The 19,025-nt window shown below is 47.1% G+C and overlaps 1 protein-coding gene across 2 annotated transcripts in view; it reads right to left on the reverse strand.

Moving 5' to 3' along the window:
• ASAP2 (ArfGAP with SH3 domain, ankyrin repeat and PH domain 2) overlaps positions 1-19,025 on the reverse strand; it is a 193,468-nt gene that overhangs the window by 81,314 nt on the left and 93,129 nt on the right. For both annotated transcript variants that reach the window (XM_012639955.1, XM_012639956.1), the window contains exons 3-4: positions 16,750-16,895; positions 824-898 (exon numbers count right to left, since the gene is read on the reverse strand). In XM_012639955.1, the coding sequence (XP_012495409.1) occupies positions 824-898; positions 16,750-16,895 (221 nt within the window). The remainder of the gene's footprint in view (positions 1-823; positions 899-16,749; positions 16,896-19,025) is intronic.

Genomic DNA, 19,025 nt, shown 5'->3' on the forward strand with positions numbered 1-19,025 from the left:
CCTGTTCTCTGGGCCCCCAAAGGGACAGTAGGGTATGTCCCTCGGTGTCCTAATGGCTCTCTCTTGGCACACTCTGTGTAGGAGACACTGAGTGGCCTCTGCAGAGGTCCCCGACATGGGCCAGACTAGGCTTCCAGTTGTGCCAGATGAGACCCAGGCATCACGTACAGATCCAATCAAAGAACTCAAGTCTCCCAAGAACGCAGCCACAGTCATCTCCCTTTCACAGCACACATCTGTCAGGGCCAAGATGCGCAAAAGCAAAGCATCTCACGCCCAAACACCCTCCAGCCCTGACTGCTACTCACTCGCATCCTCCTGAAACAGTTCACAGCCTCACTGTTTATAAGTGGCAAGGCACGTCCTACACAGCCAACATTCTCTGGAGGACAGAAAAATGAAGTTGGCTTACACCTTACGAATGTGATTTTTCCCATCAGGAAACTACATCCTTGCTAGGATCCCTTCCTCGTGGTAAATCCACAGCGCACCAACTAGAAAAACAGAATTTCTCTCGCAGGTTTCCCTACTCAACTAAGAGAGACCAAAACGGTTTATAGTTTCCAAAACAGCGATTTCTCTCCCTTCCCACTCTTCTTCCCTCATCAAGTCTGTGGTGCCAACAGGATGGCCAAAAAGGCCAGGGGTCACTGCTGTTCTGCAGAAAGGTGGTCCCAAGGCAGCAAATCAACGCAGCGGAGGTAACAAAAAGCCACGCCGTCCCGGTAAGAATGCACTAGCGTGGCTGCTGCCCCAACAGGCCAGGTTACGGTGGCCCCACAGGATGTAAAACCTGCCCCGATGTCACGGTTCCGCGCCATACCCCTTTCACTCCTTTCAGGTCCCCCTTCAGCAAACTGTCCAAAGGGAAGGAGATTATGTTGTTCATATTCTGAATCTAAAAAACAAAAACAAAGAGAACATTCTTATTCAACTTAAGGAAGGACAGCAAGGACGTTAGAGAGAACATCAGGTAATATTAATAATTAACCTCCACTTAAAACCTGGCTGGTGCAGGTATGATTGCCTTATTCGGCCTTAAATTCTTTGTAATGATTTGATCTTACAAATGAATATATAACTAACGAAAAGGCTAGGTCTGTGTATTTTTCACGATAATAATCTTATATTGTTAAGCTATGAAGTTTGTGAGAAGACAGTCATTACAATGAAGAAAAATATTTCAAAATAATCAATGACAGAACCACTTTCAGGAGCTTAGAATAAACGGAAACACCCACTCCCAGCTCTCACTCACTGCCCCGCCCATGCACGCCGGCCTGTGCTCTGGGCTCCCAGACCCAGTCTCTGTGGCAAGCTCCTGACACAGGGACACAGGGGGAGTCGTCTGTCTGCTGTGAAGCCGTATGAGCCAACGCTGAGCGCCATGAGGAAAGAAATGAGTGTGAGTGTGTCATGGGTGAGTGACTGTGTGCTTGAGTACGAGGGTGTGAGTATGTGAGTGAGTGTGTATGTGTAAGAACGACGGTGTGTGTGTGAGAAGGCCAGGGTATGCGTATGTGAGGGCGCGTGTACGAGTGAGGGTGTGCATGTGAGAGGGTGAGGGTACCTGGGCGAGGGCACGCGTGTGTGAGACAGTGTGTGTGTGAGACAGTGTGTGTGTGAGACGGTGTGTGCGTCGGGGGTGTTGCTGGGGAAAGCAGATAAACGGCAAGAGGAGGGCAAGAGCCCAAGTGCCTCTTGTTCTCCCTGAAGTAAGAGACTGGCGACTTTGGCTGCCGGACAGAGTGGACGCCTCCTGGCAAACAGGCCCACTCAGGGCCAGCAAGGCTGCACTGGCAGGTCCAGCGTGAGTCACAGTGCAAAGCTTTGGGCAGGAAGGGCCTTCACAGACTCAGCCACTGAAGCACACAAGATTCCCTCTGCAGGTGGAAAAGGAGCTCAAGACCTACTTTCAAACCTCCCTGGGCTCAGACCCTCAAATCAACACAACTGCCAGTTCTCACGGCTGCGGCCCTGTGGCTTCCATGCCACCCTGCACTGCCCGCGCCTAGATTACAGGCCTATGGAAGCAGACAGACAAGAGGAAGGACTCTGGGACCTTGCACCTTCATTCTTATAATTCAGCAAGGAAAAAGTTTATTTTTAGTATAATTACCTTAAATAAGAACATAAAATATGGCACCACTTTAAAGGCAATATGGGATCTGATTTCCATATGCTATTCAGCATACTAAATTTTTAAATGGAGACAGAAATTCCCGTGAGAAATATTGGTAAGATATGTAATAATGCCCGCATCGACCAGTTCTGCCAAGTACATGACTGATACACAACTGTCACTTGAGAAAGGACTGTTTTGGGTAACTTCCCTCTAGGATTAAACAACTCAACACTTCTCCTGTACCTGGCATTCCTCCAAGGTACAGTGTAATCAGCTAGGACGTGCCACGATCAGTCTTAGGAGTTCAACTCTGAAATACTGAAAAGCTCAGTTTAAGGCAAGGTCTTATAAACAGGGAGGATCAGTGGCTGATGAATAATTTACAAGAACGAGCACACCTGGGTTCCCACTGTCACCCACGCAGGACGAAATAGGAGTGAGGAGCGCAGGTGTCGCCACAGTCCCGCCTCTCAGTGCACACTTCCCTCCTCCAGTGCTGAGCGGGCTCTGCCACACTGGCCCTGCTTCCTGCAGCTCTTCATTACTCTAAAACCCTCCCTCCTGCGACGCCTCGGAGTCATCTTGGACTCCGTGACCTGGCCGTGCTGTGCCTACTCAACCAGCTGCCGAGAGTTGACTCTATGATGGCCTGTCCTTCCACCAGCGTCCCTCCGTGCCATTCTCGTGTCCACTGCCTCCCTGGGCCTTGTGCCCCTTCTCTGGACTAAGGCAACGGTTTCCCCTGCCACCATCTGCCTGCCCCAATCCCTCCTTCACAGTCCCGCCAGACTTATCTGGGATCATGTCTCTAATAAAGACTACACTTCCTGGTCCTGCATTTAGACCCCCCCAAGCCATCCTCATTTGCCACTCTTCATCTTCATATTCGGCCAACTTTGCTGTTCTCTGCTTCCCTGACTCTATGCTTGTTCTTCCATCCAACTGAAACATCATCTCTTGTTCCTACTGCTCACAGCCTTCCCCTCCAGTGGGAGTTACTAAAAGGCCACCTTCTCCATTAAGCTTCCCCAATCTCCACAGCAGAAAGGGGCCCCCTCCCTCCCCAAACTCCTCCAGTATTTTCCTCTTTCTATATTTCTTTAGAGCATGTTTGGAGGTTCTAGCAGGGGAGCGCAGCTACTTGTATACCCTTGATCGAAGAACGGTCCTCCTCTACTGGGGAAGGTCCTCCTCTTCCACCAAGAATGCAGCTTTGGGAGGGACGCACAGGGAGCGGTGAGGGAGGAAGGGGACACCCGCCTAGCCAGCCAGATCAGCCTAATCAACCCAGGCGATCAATGGCGTGGCAGATGTCACGGCCAGATCGCCCTCACATCCCCTTTTTCCACATTTCTTAAGGCACTTGGCAGCCCCTCTCATGTAATCATCTTATCGATCTCACACCGTAAGTTCTAAAAGGCAACATCTGCCTGAATTACATTCTATGTTCCCTACTGTTCTTTGTACAGGGCTAGGCCCAGAGTAGATGAGTAACATTGGTGGGCTGAACCAATATCCTTAAATACTTTTCTGAGTATATAATACATATGGGACAGAATCTACAGGGGCTTAGGTACAATCTTAGTTCTATTAACACCTTTAAACCAGACATCACGCACCAAATGCACAAGTGAATTCATTCATTCAGGTGTATCTACTGAGTAGCTATTTTGCAGACAGCAACAGCTGGCTACAAAGACGAATGAAATGCCTGCCCTTTCACAGGAAGAATTAATACATACACACCAAGAATAAAAGCTCTTAAGACACACCCACAGTAGTGTATTTCACACTGTACAGATACCAGTGGCTCCTCATTGATGAAGGGTGATGAAACAGTGTGACTTTGGTTTTAAGTAGTCCATCAGGGCCTAGGAAGAACGGTAACCGTACCAGTTACTGACCTTTGAGATGCTGCCCGTTCATCTACATGATCACACAAAGCCACGCTCACAGTCACTAGCACAGGTTGATTCGGTCCTGAGCACTACCTGGCTGGGGGCCAGTGCTGTGCCGTCTGGGACAAGGAACATGCAAGAAAGAGGCCGGCAAACATAGCACAGAGGGGAGGAGCAGAGCTGCTCAGGCTGAGCCGAAGACACCAGAACCATCCAGTTACAGGTGAGTTGGGGGGAAAAAGAGTTAGGTGCTCACAAGTTAAGAATCCTATTTCTAGGAAGAATCCTAGTAGGTTTTTCAGGGAAGGGGGTGCGTAAGTATGAATGTAGGCATGAGTCAGTGGGAAAAACAAGATTCTCTGCAGCAGGGAAGAACATCATCACAATTTGGTTTCTGAGTCTGTTTTAAATTTAATCCAAATAAGAGCTTAGGTACTGATAACAGATATTAGGGTAAGAAGGGGTAAACTAAGCTTTGGTACCTACTGCGAAATATTCAAGTAGAGAAGAGTGAACAATCTATGGATATCTAAGCACAGTTGGCCAGCTCACTTTCATCCTTCATTAGTTTCAGCAGTGAGTGTGACATTGTGTGCTGGACACTGGGGACAGGACCCACAGTCTAGTGGTGGACACAGCATTCAACAGCCAATTACAACTGTGATGAATGCTACAAAGGAGGTGCACATAGCCCTCAGGTAGCGGCAGGAAAGGAAGCTGGAGATTCAGAGGAGTTAGGAGACAAAGACAGAGCAGAGAGGACCTCGGTCCTCGGAGAGCCTCTCCCCTTGGGTTCAACAGGGGAGACATATCCCATATTTAAGTAAACTACCAAGTGAAAATTCTGAGAGCCATGAGGAAAACACCATGGAATTTACAGGCAAGAGAAAATGACTTTTTGCCTGGACATGAGGGAAATCGTGTTGGACATGGGGTGTGAGACCCACCTTCAAAAGACAGAGGGCGTCTGTCTTGCGAGATGGGGGTGGGGGTAGCCTGGGCAAAGGAACAGCATGGAGGGAGGGCCACGGTGCTGATGCGGGAGGCAGTAGCTAGAAAGAGGGGCTTGGGCACCAGGTCAACCGAGGGGGCTCTGGCTTCATTCAAAGTCAGTTTCTCTCTTTGGGGTTATTCAAATTATCCAAACTAGGAAACTATTACTTTTCTAATCAGAAAATAAATTATTACAATAGAGACAGAAAAGTAGATCAGTGATTGCCTGGAGCTGGGGGAGCTGGGATTAACTGTAAGAGCATACAAGGGGCCTTAGCAGGGGAGAAAACGTCCTAAAACTGCTTTAAGGGGATGGTCGAACCACTTAGTAAAGTTACTAGAAATCACCTACATATGGTGATTTTTACCATATGTAAAATATGTTTCAATAAAGCTGGGGTTTTCTTAAAAGAAATTCTTAGACAAACATAAACAGAGTATCTGTCATGGCTTTACTAATACAGCTTCCATACTCCTGGACATTAGCCCATCTGCCCTCGGCATAACCCACACAGCACACAGGACTCATGACTCAGGGAGAACTTCCAGGAAACGGCCGCTGTGGTCTCTGCTAGGCCAGGTGTGCCCTGCGGCACAAAGGCTGGGCAGGCTCTGCGTGCTCCCCTGACTATGTGGGTCCGGGCAGCCTCAGGCCTACAGCTGAACCAACTGTGGCCAAGACAGATGAAAACCACAGCCAAAAGATTATTGCACATCGCTTGTGCTCAGGCAGCTCCAGCCTCAATTTATGAGCAATGAAATTTTTATGATCTATGGGAAGAATTAAATTATCCCTGGGTAACCTAACCAGAATCTTTTCCTTAGTGCCAAGCAAGCACTGGGCTTTCTCTTGTACTCTGACTTAACTTTTAACAAATACATTATGTAAAATGGCTTTTTGAAACAGTGAGGACAACCTGTATACAAATTATTAATCTTAAATCACTGCTATTAACTATGCACCAACAAATAGGCAATTTTTTAAAATAACCGTGCTCCCTTTTTCCTCTCTTTCTCCTCTGTCTTTCCTCTTTCTGAGTTCACTTGAACATGTCTGACGAGATGAGTAAGTAGTCAAAGGTCTGTAATCTCACAAGTAGAAATAAAATGATTCAGTCAGTGGGGCAGGCAGCAGACAAGGCTATTAGATATCCAGAACAAAATCATTACACTAATGCCACAGCTGATTAGCAAACTAAGACAGACAAGAAGATGGGGGCGCGGGGAACAGAGCCAGCCACACAGCCATCTCTTCATGTTGTCCTTCCTAATTATTGTGTTTGTTTTGGTCTTAAAAGTCCTTGCCTCTAGCTCTGTCACTTTCACCATCTTGCCTGCTCTGTGGTCACTGGTTGCCAGCCGCTGCTGATCCAGCCCCAGCCCCACCACTGGCTTCCCCCACACACAGCCCCACCCCAGGGAGCTGTGGCTGCCTTCTCTTTTACTCAGGCAGTGAGTAATTCTGCTTTGCCAAATGATCGTGCCTGACCCTGGACAGGATTCTCCTATTACAGCTACTTTCGAGAAGCACCCAGCGGTCACTGAGCAGAATCTTCCCAGCTGCAGCCTCATGGATCTAGAAAATAACAGGTATTCCCAGGGCTCTCCTCCAAAACCCTTAACAGCATCAAACTCTCTTCCAGGATAATCAGCTTTTCCTTAAAAGGAGCATTTTGTTACTACATAATATAAAACCTGGCCGACAAGTCTTATTGGAGACTCACAGGTGTCACATAATTTATTTGAATACGCCCAATTTATGAGAAACTTAAGAGGTAGAAAAGGCACCACTTTGAGATCTGCTTTTTCTTCTCTTTTTAACTTGAGCAAATGCTGGTCAATCATAGAGTTAAACAGGAAAAACCTCCTTGCCAGAGGGTGAGAAGTTGCAAAAAGACCCCAGGCAACACCTTACTATTTCAGTTAGGGACATCCTCAGCAGGTTTCAGCATTAGCAAGGATATGTGTGAAACAGCCTTCAAGCGGCTGGAAGCTTCCAGTCACCTCTGGAAGTGGGAGCCCAAGACCCAGGACATGTGCGTGAAGTGGGATGTAAGGTTTAAACCTGTGCCGACCCGTAAGAAAGACACTAGCTCCATGTGCCTCTTCACATTTAAACCGATTAAACTTAAAGCTAAAAACTTTAACTCAGTTGCACTAGCCACATTTCAAGTGTTCAATAGCCACATGCGGCTAGTGACAACTTAACATTAGATAAAGCAGATATAAACCATTTCTATGCACGCAAAAAATTCTATTGATCAGCAACGCTTTTGATGAATGGCTTTAAAAAGGTTTTAAGCAGCTTTAGTGAGGTGGAACTGACATATAATAAACTGCACACATTTAAAGTGTATGATTTTGTACATTACAACGTACGGATACACCCATGTACTATCATCAAAATCCAGACAGGGAATGTATCCCGTCACCCCAGATGTTTCCCTGTGCCCCTTCTGCAACCCCAGCTCCCCACCCCACAAACTCCTGTCCCCAGCAACCACTGATCTGCTTCTGTCGTCACAGAATATGTTGCAACATTTCCTAGAATTTTATATGCAGTATATGGAATCACATGGTATATACTCCTTTTCATCAGGCTTCTTTCATAATTATTTTGAGACTGAGCATAATTACTTTGAGATTCTTTCATGTTGTTGTATCAATAGTTCATTCCCTTTTAATTTCTTATTTTTTAGAGACAGTCTTGCTCTGTCACGCAGGCTGGGGTACAGTAGCCTGATCACAGCTCACTGAAACCTGTAACTCCTGGGCTCAAGCACCCTCCTGCCTCAGCCTCCTGAGTAGCTAGGGCTTACAGGTCTGCACCATCACGCCCAACTAATTAAAAAAAAAATTTTTTTTTCTTACCGCTGAGTACTATTCCATCATATGGATACGCTACAATTTGTTTACCCACATACCTGTTGATAGACATTTGAGTCATTTCCAGTTTGGGGGCTACTACAGATGCCACAAATAAAGATGCCATGATCACTTGTGGGATAGGGACTCTTTCAAATAGTGGTCAGGAAGGCCTTTTATAAAGTGACATTTGAGCGGAGTATGAAGGAAGCAAAGCCACGTGGAAATCTGGTGGAGCCACTCCTGGCCGAGGGCATTACTAACACAAAGGTCCTGAGGCAGGAGTGTGCCTGGCAGGTTCAAAGATGAGTTCTCTGTGTTCTTTCCAAAGGCTGCTTACCTGAAAGGCTGGGCACCCAGGCAGAACATTTTTTGAAGCAGCAGAAGGTACTAGGTAAACTGGCCTGAATAAGCCACCAAATGGCACACAGCCATTTAATCTCATTTAATCCTTCAACCACTCTGAGAAGTAGGTGCTGTTATCCCCAATTTACAGGTATGGGAACAAAGAGAGGCTTGTCATCCTTTTGGCCCCCAAATGACACAACCATAGGGAGCAGAGTTGGGCTGAGAGCTCTGAAACCAGACTCTTCCTATCATTTCCCTATTAAAGAGTCTGCTGCCCTCACAGGGCAAGATGGCTCACATCTGACCGAGGTCAGGCCAGGAGAAGTGGGGACTGACCACAAGCCGCCACCCAAGGTACTATCTCCAGCAAATGTCCTTCTAGCTCCTTTTACACAAAACAGCCCATCAGATATGTACGAGGGAACTTAAAAAAGGAAAACCATCCAAGTGACTTTCATTTTTATTGTAAGTAAAGAGGCTTCCCCTGGGCTATAGATAGTATTGCCGGAAAGGTCTATCGCCGGCGCATGCGCACACGCACTATCCTACCTAAGCACTCTCACAGAGCACCCTCCTGAACAGATGCACACAGTCCTGTCTCTTTGGCAACATGGCTGCTCGATAGTTTTCTTAATTAAAAAGAAGTGGGGAAGCCCATGTTGATCTTGAGTGTTTAACACAAACTGAAAGATCAAAACCAACCAGCTGCCAAAGCACAGTGGTAACTTTCACACCAGAGTGAGGAGAGAAATCGCTGACCTGGTTTCTGCTCTTAATGCTGCTTCTTTGGCAGTCAACTGCTCTCATCTTTTGGGTTCCAAGTGGAAAGAAAATAGAGCCCTCTTTCCTTTCTCCTCTAGAGTAAATGATGGGCTCGGGCACATCAGCAGGCCTGCCTACGACTGCGCTGACACCTGCTGAAGGCTGGTTCCGGGAGGCAGGGGCGGCACAGGAGAATCCAGGGGTCAGCAACACACGCTTCTAAACCCCGTGTGACGTTAAAGTACTCAGTGAAGCCATCAACCAAAAATGAAAACACCTTTTCAAGTTTATTACCTTCAAGAGTCCAAGAAAGTATTTGCTCTGTCCTCAGTGAGACCTGGGGCAGCCTAAGTCCCAATCTCCCCGCGGGTAAGAGTCAGAAGCACTGGCCCAGGTTCCAGGGTCAGTGCTACCAGAAAATGTACTAAAAATGCAGAATCTTGGGCCCTACCCCATACCTGTGGAATCAGAAACTCTGGGTGTGGAGCCCAACAAGGTGTGGTCTAACAAACCATACAGGTGATGCTCATGCACTGAAGTTGGAGAACCGCAATTCTGTAATGACGATGTTGAGGCTGATTTTTATTTCAGGCATTCAAGTTCCAGGCATTGCTGGTCCAGGGACCGCACTTTGAGAACCTTTGCTCTACAGCAGTGCTTCGCAGGCTTGTCACCTGGGGCTCTTAGGCAACTGCAGAGTGTGGTTCAGCAGGCCTAGGGGAGTCTGAATTTCCATGAAGCCCCAGGCAATTCCAATGGTGCTCTGTGAGTGCAAGGCCAGGTCCTCTGGGGTGTCAAGGAAACAAACTGTGTCAAATGCTTTGTAAACTAGAACCTGCAATATACAGGTATTGATGTGGTTTGCTAGGTTTTAGATTTTAAGGAATGATTAATAAACAGCTGAAAATGCTCAAGGCAAGGGGAACACACACAAGCAAGCAGAGTTGGATTCATCTACATAAACTCACTGATGACTGTGCTTAGAGAGGCAGGGGCTTGACTCCTGGCTGAGCCTATCACCCACGGGAGGTGGCGGGGGACACATAGTCCCCACAGCTCACAGTCCCTCTCTCTCTTCTGCACCATCAGCCTCTACCAGCTATCAGCTCCTTCCCTGGGGCCTCGATTGAGGCTCAAGCCTCTCAGCCTAGAAACCCTTCCCTCCTAGCTTTCTTCTTCCACTATCAACCTTTCTTTAGAATAGTGAACACCTGCTGTCTCTACTCCTTCACCTGAAGCTTGTCTTCTGCTCTTACACAAAGTCAGGCCCGAGTCGCTGTGGCCTTGCGTCACTGAACCTGCCAAGGCTGGGCTTCTGCACCTCTGCTGGGATGTAGCCCACCAGCTCCTTCGCTCACATCCTCTACTCAAGCCTCTCCACACCCTGTCTCTTGAATTTTTTTAAAAGTTTGAGATTCCCTACATCATGGCAGTTGTCCTCTTAATAGCCAGCAATTGAGAAAACACAATGACAAAATCCATTTGAGTTCATTAATACTTTCAAACAGAAACAGCGTGTCCTAGACACATTTGGGAAGTTGTGAAGACATTTGTTTCTAAACCTTGTCCTCATGCTTGTGTGCAGATGGACTCAAGGACACGAATAAGAGCCCAGGAACTTCCTGCCCGCCCCCCACCTCCCAGGGATCCAAGGATCCAAGTCCCAGGACCGGAGTCACTGCGCCCTTGTCCAAGGCTGCACCCACAGAGCCCCATGGACTGTCAGCGGCTATCAGGGTACACGCCGCAAGTATCTGTGTGTCTCCCACCCAGACACGAGTATCAGAGCTCACTGCCCCATGCAGCACCAGAGCAGAGACAGTCCCCAGCAGGCACCCAGTCAGTCGTTACCCTGTGAGCTCTTCCTCCCCACGTTCAAAGCCTTGCTACCCTGTCCTCTCCCACTATGGCTTTCCCTGTTTTCTCTGACCACTGGAAGTCAATGTACCACGGGGGTTATAATGAGGTAACATGGCCCACCCCCAAAAGAAACAGTATCAACGTACAATTTAAAGATATTAATTACAGGGTTGTGCTACAACCAAAACATGGATCTCTAACATCAGCCTTATTATTCTTCATTGTCTTGATCAAACTAAGAATGTGCTTTTACTTTTGCTTAGGGATTTACAAGTACAGAAAGTAGCATAGTCTTGAAGTCTTTTGAATCGTAAGACAGAAATTTCCAACTGTAAATGAGACCATACATAAACCTAAGTGGCAGAGGTTTCTAGGTGCCCAAAGTACTGTCAGTAGGTCCATCCATGTACACTCTCTCCCCACCTAGAGAAGCCCCAGCCCTCAAGCCCTCACTTGAAATTCCTCACTCACAGCCTACGGACTCCTAACCTGCATACAAGTCTAACAAGCCATGTCATCTTCCTTCTCAGTTCACAGCACGGTAGAACAAGAGACATCAGAGGCAAGCACTGATAGCAGTGAAAAAGGGCAACTAACAGGAAAAGAGTCGGAATATTAAATGCAAATGTTGGAAATGGAAGTCAAATATTCTGAAATCGAAGGGTAGACAGTCTCATATGCCATAAGCTACTGAGGGTGTCTCTGGATTTCAGCATAGTTCATTACTTTATGCCCAAAACAGTGACTTAAATCTTCTTCCCAAAAAGATGAAGTTATGATCATCACCCCTGTTTAACAAGAAAGAATGTAAGACGTTTTAAAATATAAGACATTTTCAATAGAAGAAATTAAAGGAAAGTCTACGGAAGCACTGAGGGTGAGGACCTGTGGTAGTAAAATCACTGTATGAAGTGATGAGACAAGCTTTGCTAATTTGGAGAATAAGATCACATTTAACCCAAGCCCGACAGCACTGGGCAAAGAGTACTGCTGTAATGTTACCAATGCGGGCAGGAAAGGACGCCTCTGTGCCAGGCACAGCACATACAAAACCACAAGCTGCCACTCATACCAATAGAACCTTACTAGCTCCCTTTACTCTAGGGCTATAACGTCTACTAACTTGGATCATATGCATTAAAAAGGTGACGACTTATTTGCATGCCGCTGGGTGGAACTTTCAGGTTCCTCTTTCAGTGTGGGTGCAGTGAAATTCCTCAGCCCAAGGTCACTGGATCTCACAGCCCAACCCCATCCCTGGCTCGGCATCCACCAGCCCCTGCTTTCAGCTGATGCTGGTCCCCACACAGAGCGGGTTCTGTGAACTGTAAACATCTTCTGCTGCCAGTTCTCTGATAGCAAAGACAGAGACTACGCATCTGTCATTAGCCTTCTGGAAATCTGTCCTGCGACGTGGCCTTTCATTAGAAAGCCACTTCTGAGCACAGAGGAGGCCCTGGGAAAGTCTTTCCAGAATCCTCACATCCACCTGGGAAGAGAAAAAGAATCCCAGCAACTGGGCTCACTTTACGACCACTTTGATTTCACACGTTATATTTCTGGAGCTGCCTTGTTTCTCCCTTTATCCTGCATAACTGCAGAGAAAATTCATGGACTTTCTGAAGGTGAGATTCTCACCCACTGGTAAGAAAATCTCACTTTATATGAAGTTGGCCTTTCTCTGGAGATCTTCCAACTGTTTTATAAACATTCCTTCATGCCTCAAAGCAGGTAGGTGGTAATTGTTATTCTTTCTGGACAGGAGGTAGCATTGAGATGCTTAGCCATACAGAGCTGAGATGTTTTTTAAATGCCCTAAGGGAAAGCAAAAGCAAGGCTTGGAAAATATGAGATAGGACAGATGTGACCAAAAATAGGAAGAAGGATGGTATACGAAATTCCAAAAAAGGAGAACTCTCCTATAATCAGCTCACTCAGCCCAGCTTCTCAGGAGCTGCCACATGGCGTTCCTATGGTCACGCAGCTTCCACACTGGCACTTGCCTGGAAAAATCAGGCCTGGTGAGTGCTAGTTTTGGCTAAAATAAGAGATTTTCTCTCTTTGATCCTTTCCAAGAAATAGGATCAATAATCCAGACTCCATAAAGTGAAAGCAGAAACTAAACGCTCATGTACTTACAGCTACCATCAAGTAAGTTCACGTATCATAACAACACGAAAACGCCGCCTGTGTTGCGTTTTTAATTTACAAAAACCCTTTCCACTCCCTCATGTCACCTTGATGCTGTCCCAGGAGGTGGGCAGGTGTCACCATCCTTGTTTTACGATGAGGCAACTGAGGTCACCAGGCTCCCTTGTGGCCCTCGGTGGCATGGCCTGATCTTGCATTTCTCTTACACGACGCTTTTCCCTTATGTCCAACACCAGCCCACCCCCACCAGGAGTTAACAAGAGCCCTGCCCCCTGTAAACGTCACAATGGGAACAACGTGGGTTTGGAGTTTTAAGTTCTGGATTTGAATCCCAACTCCGTCTCTCACTAGTTAAGGGCCCAGTAAGTGACTTCACGTGTGTGTGAGCTCTACATTACGATGACGGTAACATCAACTACCCTGCACAGCTGTCCCGAGGAGCAAACGAGGCAGACTCTCCTTCACGCCTAGCCCGCGCCTGCCACGCCACGGTGCTCATCGGACCATGGCTGCTGATGTCTCTACTCGCTGTGGAAAGCTGGATAGCAACAAGGACTTGCAGTCAGTTTTGAAGTACCACAGTGGCAAGGCTAGGGTGGCGAGCAATGTAGCAGTCACATCCAGGCCTTGCCCTTTCTGCTTTGGCAGGAAAACATAAAAAAGAAAAAGAAGGGGCTGCTTTTATTTAACTGTGTAATTGCCCGTGTTGATAACTGAGTACAAGCTAGTTTCATCTGGATTCCACAGTGTGGAATGTTGCCGGTGGCCTGTGTATACCTGGAGGCACACATCTGAAAGCAGTCAAGGACTCCGTGCCTCCCAAGGGAGACATCAGCTCTTTAAACCACCCAGGGCCTCAGTTATCTAATCTATAAAGTGGGGATAACACTGATTCTCCTTATGAGATTGTTATAAGGATTAAATAAGCTAAAAGGTGTAAGAGCAACCAGTTGGCTATATTCTATCCACAAAATCAGGTATGGCATTATTATTTCCATTTTACAGCTGGGAGAAAATCTTGGTCTACAAATCAGCTGAACAAAGGAGCTAGTTGCCTGGGTGCGAGGGGCAGAACCCAGGCCTCCTCCCACCTGGCTCCTACCCCACAGCCACCTTGGGCCAGCTGCTTTCTAGTTCAATTGCTCAGCGGCCCGAGGGACTTCCCTCTGCCATCCTGTTGGGATCCCCTCCCGCTGTTTGCTTGCCTGTGTTGGATCCTGTTTCCTGACTCTCTGTTTCCTCTTTCTTGGCTTTCCTCTTCATTTCACTTGAGCACACCCTTTGGGAGTTTCAGAGAACTGACACATGGGAGCTAAACTTTTTGAGTATTACATGTCTGAAAATATCTTTAACTCTACCCTCATGTTCAGCTGGCTGGGTCTAATTCCAGGTTGAGTTATTTTCCTCAGGATTTTAATGGCATTGCTCCATGCCTTAAAGTTTGCAGTGTTGCTATTGAGAAGTTCAACATCATTGGGATTCTGACTCCTCTGTGTGCTTTCTGGAAGCTCTTAAGGTCTGTTGCGATCACACGCTGAGATGCCCTGGGGTGTGCTGGACACCTGCGAGCCCCTCAGTCTGGAGACTCCATCCTTCTGTTGCAGAAGTTCTTTTCTGATGCTGCACTGATGACGCAGTGATGTCCTCCTCTTTCTGTTCTATTTCTGAAATGCCTTTCAGCTGGATGTCGGACCTTAAGGATTAAACCTTGTCTTTTATCTATTTCCCACTTTTTAATCTTTTTTTTTTTTTTTTTTTGGTCTTTTTGATCTACTTTCTGAGCAATTTCCTCTACCCCAACCCTCCTCATTGGATTTTTTTTTTTTTTTTTGAGACAGAGTCTCACTGTGTTGCCCGGGCTAGAGTGCCATGGCGTCAGCCTAGCTCACAGCAACCTCAGACTCCTGGGCTCAAGAAATCCTCCTGCCTCAGCCTCCCGAGTAGCTGGGACTACAGGCATGTGCCACCATGCCCGGCTAATTTTTTCTATATATATTTTTAGTTGTCCAATTAATTTCTTTCTGTTTTTAGTAGAGACGGGGTCTCGCTCTTGCTCAGGCTGGTCTCGAACTCCTGAGCTCAAACAATCTGCCTGCCTCGGCCTCCCAAAGTGCTAGGATTACAGGCGTGAGCCACCGCGCCCGGCCCCCTCGTTGGATTTTTAATTTTGTATTTTCTTACATAATTGTCTTCCGTGGCCTCCTTTAGCAAGCTGCATACCGCTCTTCCCTGACAGATCCGATGTTTTCTACTTTCTCTGAGAAATTAAACACAGTTTCTTTAAAGTTTTCTTCTGCTCTGCATTGTCTGTTTCCTCCAAGCTCTTTTTCCCCCTGCTCCACCACTCATTCTGGCCTCTCCCACTTGGAGGCTGCTCCTTTCTGTTGAGGAGTAAGGTGCTAGGCTTATCCCCCAGGGACTGGAGACCAGGCAGCCAACTGACTTGTTCACGAGGAGCTGCCACCATGTCAGCATCTATAGTCTTTATCCTGGAACCATGCAGTTTCTTCAGTTTAAAAAGCAAGTCCCATCTTTTCTGACTCGGTGGTGAGAGCCCACCATGCACGCCTGCCAGCACCCAGGGATCGGGGCGAGGCAGGCCAAGGCTCCAGGGCTCGGCGTGCAGCCGCCACGCTGTTTGGGGCAGTGACAAAGGGTGATGAACTTGACCGAAGTCTCAAGAGATTTCAAATTCCTCTGAGCAAACTTCGGCAGAGCAACAGCTTTTTATTTTTACTATTTACAACAGAAATATTTACAAGTGAAGACGGCGGGGGGGGGGGGTGCATCCAAAAGCCTTAATGAGCCTGTTCTTTCCATTTCCCGTGAACCCACACGTTATGCTCTCTCGTTTCTGCCTTCTAAGGCCACACTTACAAACCCACCATCATCGCCATTTCAAGAATGAGCTATTTTTTCACTTGTTATGAGCTTCCTCACAGGAGAAATGAAAAAGACACTGTTGTTTGCAACCTACATAGAACGCAGTACTGGTTTCTCGACCTGGTCTTCCATGACCGTCAGGAGACTCAGGGGAAGGAAAATAGGAAGGAGGGGCTGGAGTGACCCCCAGGGTCCACCCCAGCCGGGCAGGGTCCCAACAGCCCTCCCAGTCTGCACACTTCTTCAGAATTCTGCTCCCGCCACGACTGCACAGAGCTGCCAAGCAACAAGAAAGACTTGATTCTCCCAACATTACCAAGCACCGACCACAGGCAGTATTTCTACTTGCTTAGAAAGCCAGACGTTTCTTTCAGTCCTGCATTTTTTTAGGCTCTACGTTTGGGAGCATAAAAGACCTTTAAATACTCATGGTAATTTCTGTGCTTTGATTATAGGTTACCTTGCTTTGTAAGACGGGTCTGAGACATATTTATTAAATATTGTAAGTATAAATGCCTGCTATAATTACCAGAAACAGAGACTACTCTACACAGATTAGAAACTATTAAAAATCCAAGTCAGAGGCCCTTAAGCAGATGAGTGAATTTACCCATTTTGTCCTACAGCCTGTACATTTCAAAGGCCAAATGGAATTTAAAAAGTCTTGTTAAGGTTAAAAATTACAATTTTAAATTTTATTACAAATTGAACCCACGTGTATAGAACATACAATTCTCTTAGGTACCAGAGGAGCTATGAAATTTATTCCTAGTTTATCAAACAAACCATAAGCATCCTCTACTGAGCTACGTTTCCAAGTGAAGTACTGTACCTGTGGGCATTACGCACATAGTAAACACTTACCAGGTTTTTGAAAAGCGCTGTCAGCTCCTTGGTGAACACTGAGAACTTCAGGAATGCACTTCCCAAATCCGGGTCATCTCTGCACACACAGTTGCCACCGAACTTCTCCAGAGCCTGAGTGTACTGCTCTTCGTTCTCCACGTGAGCTGTGACAGCAACACAGAAGGGGTCGTCAGTGTCTCGGGCATGCCATCCTCCGTCCCCACCAGGTTCTGCTCAGTTGTGAATACAATCAAACACATCAGAATAAAAATCTGAGAAAAGCAGGAACAGAAACAGCTTCGCTATCAGGACAACAGTCCATGGTGCTGGCGATAGATCCCAAAGAGCAAGCGCGGGGAGCAGGGGAAGCCCTGGCCCACGGGAAGCAGTCCTCGGAGTACCAGATGAGACTGCCAGCGATACCCACCTTTCCACGCCTCTGAGGACTCCACCTTGGCTAAAACGGAGGCAGAAGTCACCAGTCAGCACATTCAGCCCACTCCCAGAAATTCAACAAGAGACCCCCGTTTCTCTCCAGCCTGAAGCTCAGGCCTCTAACTTTTGCTCTCCTACACTGATATTTGTTTCATAGCTAAAAATAAGTTTGCCTTGCCAAAACCAAAAGTACCCAATTTTTAGACTTTCAAAGTTCCATTTCACAGATGGAGCAACAATTCCTTGTATTTTACTTATTTATCATTCTAGAACACGTGGTTAACGGTGAAGGGTAGGTCCTTTCAAACCACACACTATTTTTCACTATGTCAAAACTGGTGGTCAAGACACAGGCAGGTCCAGTGGGTCTGAGAAGGGAGCCAAAGGCCACCGGCAGGCGTCTGACGCTGAGCATACGCCCCTGGGTGACAGAAACAGGGAGACAACCTCCATGCTCCCGCTTCCTCTCTCACTCGGGCTTCCCAGTGATGCCAACGGAGAGAAGCAGGGCCCTGGTCACATCCTTCAAGGTGCTGGGCTGTGTGACTGCAAAAGCACAGCAAGAGAGAAGCTGGAGACTCCACGGAAACCTTGCGGTGCCCCTCAAACTGGTGACCAGACCCTCCGTGCTGCTCTGAGTGAATAACCAGGGGAAGGGACTTAGCATATGACTTTTCATCTTTTGTTCTAACTTGATAATGCTAAGAGGTGGCTACCACTAGCCCTACTTTATCAGGGATTGAGTGGCCTTCGCCCCAGACCACACAGTTGGCAAGAGGTGGAGCCAGGAGCCAAATCCACCGTCTGCACCAGGCAGGCACCTCCCGGCCCAGGTAGCCTGCAGAAGAGAAACCCGCCTTCTCCCACGGGTAGTCGGCCAACCTGGCATGGAGAAGAAACAGAAAACCAAGGCTTCCTGTTCTAGTGCAAGAAATATGAAAGAACTCCCAAGAATCCCTCTTTTTGGGCTCCTCAACTGACTAACAGGTGGAGGTTAGGGTTTTTTTCTTTTTTAAAAAATTCTTTCCCTTTTAACTCTTCAAACTAATGTGGTGATCCCCAGCAATCCCAAGGTGATCAATGAGGTTTTCGGCTTGTCGTCATCATCATCATCATCTCATGGCGTTATATTTAAAGTGCTCTGATCCACAGCAATCATTACTTTCTGATGTCCCAGCTTAGGTCAGGGGAACCTCTTCATGCTGGTCTAGCTGGAGATTTTTAGATATATTTTTCATCCTGCAGATGAACGTGAAGCTTCTTGCTAAAGCCCATAAGCCCTCTGTCTGTCTCCTCCTACAACACCAAGCCTAGCGCCCACCGTAAGAACTGCAGACCCTCCGTTAATACACGGTAACTGACAGACCTGCTCCAGATAGCTCAAAGTTGGAGATTTTCCTACTAGAGAACAGAAAGCAGTTGAGTGCCTTTGGTTTGCTTTTGCCAAAAACAACCTTAAAATAGGAACCTAAAATAAATAGCTTGGAATAACGTTTCTGGAAAGATCCCAAACTGGGTCTATCAGTTTTTATTTACAGAATCGTGAAAGCTGTTTTTCTAAAAGGAGCTCACTCGCTCACCCTCACTTGTTCAAATATAACTTAAATTCTAATTCTTATTAATGATCCAGATGCAAGAATCTCTGACCTGCGAGGGACTTTGGAGAGTCTGCGTCACAGAGACCACATCAGGACAAGACCTCGTTTCCCCTCCGTACTAAGCCAGCACCCTCCTGTCTCCCACACCTCACTGCACAAATCACCAATCCATGAAAAGGGATGAACTGAGAGGCTCTTGCAGAAAAATCTATTATGAAGCCAGCAAGCAAGTGCAAACGCTGAGTTTAGACGCAAGGATTA

This window comes from Propithecus coquereli, unplaced genomic scaffold, assembly GCF_000956105.1.
Source record: "Propithecus coquereli isolate 6110/MARCELLA unplaced genomic scaffold, Pcoq_1.0 Scaffold145, whole genome shotgun sequence".
NCBI lineage: Eukaryota > Metazoa > Chordata > Mammalia > Primates > Indriidae > Propithecus > Propithecus coquereli.